Consider the following 6,000-nt stretch of genomic DNA (forward strand, 5'->3'; position numbering starts at 1 on the left):
TAAGTTTCTGTTATTCTCATCTAGGACACAAGTTCGCCTCTGTAAATGTGGTGCAGTTTATCTGCATTTATCAAACAAAACATTTCTTATTATCATTATCTTCTAATATTTATATCTAAATTTTTTTTTACAATTTCCCCAATTTAAATGTGTATAAAATTCAGCATCGATAGAATTGCCTTTCTACTTTCTTTTATTTTTGTTTGTGAGCCTAACCTTTAGTGGTGGAGCCATTTCTCCAGCCCAAATCAATTAACAATAAAGACACTTCGATTACAGCTATGAACCTTTAATTCCTCTTATGAAACTGGCGATTATGTCCTATTAGACCAAAATGACATTCGCAGCCATTTGTGTTTCTTTCTCTTCGTAGACAGACTTGAGTGACTGTCATTTCTCTCCATCTCTCTCCCTAATATAGTTGACTTGAGCCCAACCTAGCCAGAATTTCTTCCCCACCACTTCACAAGGAGTACTGTTGTCAGGGCAGGAGAGAGAGCTCAACACCTAAGAACACGGACTGTTCTTCCAGGAGACGTGGGTTCAATTCCCAGGACCCACATAGCAGCTCACACTGTGTGTGACTCCAGTTACAAGGGCTCATGTCACAGAGACACAAATGCAGGGAAAACACATAAATAAAAATTAAATAAATGTATATAATATAAACTATAAAAACAAGAAAATCTTTTTTTAAGGAGAGGGAGAAAGTCAAAGGAAAAAAAGAGAGAGGAAAAGATGGAGGGAAAGACATAGAAAAGCAGAAAGGGAGGGAAGGAAGGAGGGCAGGCTATTCTTAGGTCCCCCAAGCTGTTCAGTCCCAAAGCGGACTCTCACTCAAGTCCGACCTGGTGGATCTAAAGCATCTTTTAAATCCTTGCTTTTTTATGTTTTTCTTTTTATCCAAATTCATTGAGTATGTATTAAGCATCAGGCTGCTACAAACTTCATCACTGACAGCTCCTTCATGCTCTGCACTGCAGAATCCATCTCTTAATATTAAATGAAAAGAGCAGTTTGGACTTTTCATATTATCTACAGTCAGTCCACTTAACTTCAGCCAATGCTGTCTGCCAGTCTGTGTTTGGCAGCTACAGACTTTTAATTCCTGAAGGTTTATCTATGCCTGGGATTCCTACCCATAAACTCAGACCCACTTGTCAAAGTGTCCACTTAATATCTAAGCAGCCTTCATATAAACAAGTCTAAAAACCTCTTCCCTCAAATCACTGCCTCTCCAGTGTCCTTCATATCCGAAAGTGACAGGGGCTGAACCAACTTGGGCCACCCTTGACCCCTTTACACAACACACGAGGAAATTTTCCTAGCTCTACGTTTACAACAGGTCCACAATCCAGGAGCTTCAGTGCATGTCCACCACTAGCACCCTGGATAAGGCCTGTCCTCTATACCACCTGGATCACTGCAGTAGCCTCTGCAGTCTCTCTATTCTTGTTCTTCTTCCTCCTTAAGTATATTATTAAAACGGAGGCCAAAATGGCTGTATGCCATTTCACTCAGAACAAAAGTCATGGTATGCTATGACTTGTAATGTTTGGTGTTACCTGGTTCCTGCCTTTAGATCAATGTCTTCACCCTGACCTCATCTTCTAAGGCCGTTTCCTTTATTCCCTTTACTCTGCCTACACTCAACCATAACATTTCCTGAATTTGTTCTTCTTCTGCTGGTATCCACTCATCCAGCTCACCTCCTCAATTCTCTCCAGCCTTTGTATTATCTTTGCACTAAAGCTTTCTATGACCAGCCGATATCTATAAATATAATTGATCTTAAATTGTCAAACCTCCCAGGCCTTCTTAGTTCCTTTTCCTCAAACATTTTCGTCACCATGACTTCCTTAGCATTGTCTATTCTATTCATTGCTGCCTCTCCCATTCCAATCTGGAATAGTGCCTGGCCCATAATGCTCAATTCAATTTGGCAGAACTGAAAGAACAGAGGCCAGCATAGAGAGAAATGATGAGTCATACCTCTCATCTACATAAGGCTAGTTAACAAAAGGCATCCATCCCTGTGAACCTTGTGCAAAAAAAGATCAAAATGGTAACTGAGCAAGAGAGAGAACATAAACAAAATTAAAATTTCAAAAACCAGAATTTCATCTCTTTAATATGCATCAACAGCATAACAATAAAATATGTATAATTGAGCCTTAAACATATAATTAGAACCACACATTTGCATAAACCTAACTTTGCGTCACCAATTATACAGTAGTTTCTTGTATATGTTCTAAAGATGTTTTTTTCCTCTCCAACTAAACACGGATATAACCTACTATAATTCAATAAACTGTGTGAGGCTTAAGAATTTGCACTTTCTGCAGTCAGCATTACATTTATAAACATGAATATATTATCATCAGTTTTCTGGAACTGTTTGGTTCTTCTCTTCCACTCATTTTCATAAAGTATACACCTATGATAATAGGCACCGAATGGAAGATAGTACCAACCTCAGAAAGAAAAAGTCCAAATGCAGCAGTCCAAGGCATTTACAAGTGGTATGATAGACAATGGACTATGCTGTTTAACAGGAGACCAAGCAGACAGAAAGCAAAACCAGAATGTAGTCATCTAGCACTTGAGTGGCTGCAAGTCAGCTCGTGACTGTCTTCTGCTTTCTCTCCTCCTACCTCAGGATGAGGAGCCTCCAAACCAATTCTCAAGTAAGAAGAGCAGGAAACACAGCCCCAGCGTGCAACAATGTGAAAGATTGCTAAATGTCTCTACTTGCCTACTTGTTCGTTTTATTATTCACATAACGTTTTTCCTAGTTTCTCAACCCCAATCAAGAAAAGAAAAAGCATTGTGCAAGGATCATGTAGGTACTGTCTATTAGAAAATATATGTAACTGTCCCACTATCGCTAAAATTCTGAAACCTTAAGCAGGTCAAGAAGTCTTTTGACTTATTACAAGAATTATAAGTAAAGATTTAAAGAAAGGTCTCTACCAACATTTCTAAGCCACCCTTATTTAAAAACGCATCTAAACTATGCTTCTTTCTTATTAAAACAACGATACAGCAGCTAAAACTGCTACAGTCAAAGCAAAGGTTTCGAAAATAAAATGTTCAATAAATACCTAAAAAATAAATCTCTTCGACTTCTTAAAGGAAGTTAAGACACAATATTAGGAAACCCTAACATACATGAAACAAGATGAAGTAGTCTTATTCGTGAATTATCATTGTGGCAAAAACATAAAAAGATCATTGTTTTGCCAGGACATTTATTATGTTTTTAAGTAGCAATACACAAAGAATGTTCATATACAACGCGTGCTTTGAGATGGGTTGGGGTATAGAAAAGGAACTGTCATTCCCATTTTTACATCCAGAAAACAGGTACAAGGTTTGGGGAGTTGCTTCCAAACCACAACACTACCATGTTGCCTACAAATAGCCCTGTCCCTTCACCCTCCCTCTTTTCGAGTCTTCTCTATTGCATAGACCCCACCTCACTTTCCAGGGCACCTACTGGCAAAACACCACCAGTGAGGACGAGGGGATGCTGCAAAGCAGCTGAGGCTGTCCTGGAAAGGAAGCTAAAGCAAATGAGGAGAGACAAAGACAGCCCAATTCCCTGATTGGCTTTGTCTAAATGAATGTGTGTAGGAAGACACTTCCACAAAGAGTCGAGGTCGCATCTAGGAGGCTCAGGTAAGTTCTCCAGGATACTACTTAGCTGCCCAACACCCTTGAGACCGGCCACCCACTATAACTTAAGTCTCCGCCCACCGCCACACGGGAACTGGGCGTCTCGGCTCCTCTCCCAGCCGGGAGCGGGAAGCTCTTTGCTTCGGACAACAGAACTCACCTGCCGGGTCATAAGAGATTTGATTTTTTGCATGTCGAACTAGAGAGACGATTACCCTGCCGCTGGGAAGTAACAAATCACTTAAGACCACCCAACAGCCAGCTACAGCACAGGGAAGCCATAGTGAAGTAGTCACGTGGAGCTGCGCGCCTGGGTCAGCCTTCCTTTCCCTGAGCATGATGGGAAATGTAGTCTTCCGGCTGCAATCAAAGAAAGAAGCCAGCCTCAGTACTACATTTACCAAGAAGCAACGCTTCAATGAACTTCGAATCTTTTTAGTCCAGCGTTAGTACCTGGACACGGAAGAGGATTGGGCGTGACAATTACTTAAGACCTAGGTAGTCTGGCCACTGAACTAAACAAACTCTGACAAGACTTTGTCAAGACGCCCTCTAGGAGTGTGAGAGAAAGCACATCTGGGCTAGCAGGGCGAGGACTGAGAGACTGACCTCCATAAAGAGCACTTTGGACAGGAGATCTAAGACGTGGAATTTCCCCAAGGGCTCTAGGTGTGCCCTGAAGAAAGTGGGAAGCAGTACCCCTAAGATACTGATGGCCAGCCGTAGGTTCTTTTTCATTCTTGACATTCCCTGTAATCGCTCTAGCAAATTCAAAGGAATTCGTCTACCCCCATCTATCATTTTTCTACCTGCTTTAGCAAAGGCAAGTTGTGGCAAATGTCAGTAATTATGAGAGCACGTGTCACTTTAAAGTCCTGGTCTTGTCGTTAGTGGTATAAAGGAGAAAGTAACAGGGGAACTTTGGTGTAAGAGGCAGCGAACCCAGAGCTAATAATAATAGGTAACAATGAAAATAACGAATTAGGAGAAACTTCGTTAATGGTTTCATGTATATGACCTCATGCATGTATTTGCATGAGCATCTTTTCCTTTTTTTTTTTTTTTATGTGTGTATTACGGGATTTTTTTCATACAATATTTTCTGATCATGCCCCCACCTCCTCACTTCCTCACACTTACTTTCTCACTCTAGAAAATAAAACGTGCAGACAAACAAACGAAAACACTAAAAAGGAAAGAAAGAAAAACACAAGAAACACACACCCACAAGCCAGTATACATGAACATCTTCTGGAGTTACCATCATCTTCATGTTTAAAAAATTAAACGGGTGTGGAGAAGTTAAGATACCTACCTAAGATTGTTATGGAGGTGTAACCTGATTACTCAAATGCTTAAAGGTTCCCAGTACTATGTTGAGGAGTGATTCCTAAATCACGACACTGTGCAGAGGCTTAGACACTAACACAGAAATCACATATGCAGTTGCCTCCTCTAGTGGCTAGCTCTTCCTACAGATGTAGTTCTCTTCAGAATTACAGAGTTAGTTACAATAATAAATGCTTTCCTTCCCCAGTTCATCTTCAGTACAACCATCCATGTGATCTTGAGGATTTCACCAACTCTCCTCCATTGTTCTCCAAGTGTAAATAATTCTAGTAAGGGATCCGTATTAAAGATTACGGCTGCTTGAAAGGCTTGTAGTAGATGTTCACTGGGCAAAACAAAACCAGCCTAATAATTTAAATGAACAGGAAGTCATGTGTGATTGGCGAAGTCAGAAAGCAGTCCTGCCCTAATCTGCATGCCCCCCCCAACACACACACACACACACACACACACACACACACACACACACACACACACACACACACACTTCCAGTGACTACTTATACTCCTATTAATGTAATCATCATGGACAGAAATGGCTTTAGTGCATTCATTTTTAAGGCAAATAGAACTAAAGTGAGTAAACAATGAGGATATGGAAGGTTTTGTTTTCTTACAGAAACAGATGGTAGATTATCAACTGTGCTATGAGATACTGTATTAAGACAATGCAACCCCACCTCCCAGTCCCAGAGAGGATCTCATCATATAGCCCAGACTGCCTTCAAACTCAGAGCTCTATCTGCCACTGCCTCTGAGTGATGCCATATGTCGCAGAGAATTTTTCCTTTTCTGAGAAAACCCTTTGGAACTATTTTTAGGAATTCTGACAGTTTGGGAACTCTTGAGGTTAAATTTGCCTGTATGATTACAATGTGAAACTCCCGAATTCACAGATACTCTGTCAAACAGTTATTTGCCTACATACCACTAGAGGGCGCGTGGTCAAGGTGTACAGTTCTTGTACAA

At 40.7% G+C, this 6,000-nt stretch overlaps 1 protein-coding gene across 1 annotated transcript in view; it reads right to left on the reverse strand.

The window, feature by feature from the left end:
* Window positions 1-3,883, reverse strand: part of Vps50 (VPS50 subunit of EARP/GARPII complex) — a 103,294-nt gene extending 99,411 nt beyond the window's left edge. The window contains exon 1 of the mRNA XM_032906980.1: window positions 3,842-3,883. Within this exon, the coding sequence (XP_032762871.1) occupies window positions 3,842-3,874 (33 nt within the window). The 5' untranslated portion in view covers window positions 3,875-3,883. The remainder of the gene's footprint in view (window positions 1-3,841) is intronic.
* Window positions 3,884-6,000: the final 2,117 nt, after the last annotated feature.

The sequence above is a fragment of the Rattus rattus genome, chromosome 6 (assembly GCF_011064425.1).
Source record: "Rattus rattus isolate New Zealand chromosome 6, Rrattus_CSIRO_v1, whole genome shotgun sequence".
NCBI classification, from domain to species: Eukaryota; Metazoa; Chordata; class Mammalia; order Rodentia; family Muridae; genus Rattus; species Rattus rattus.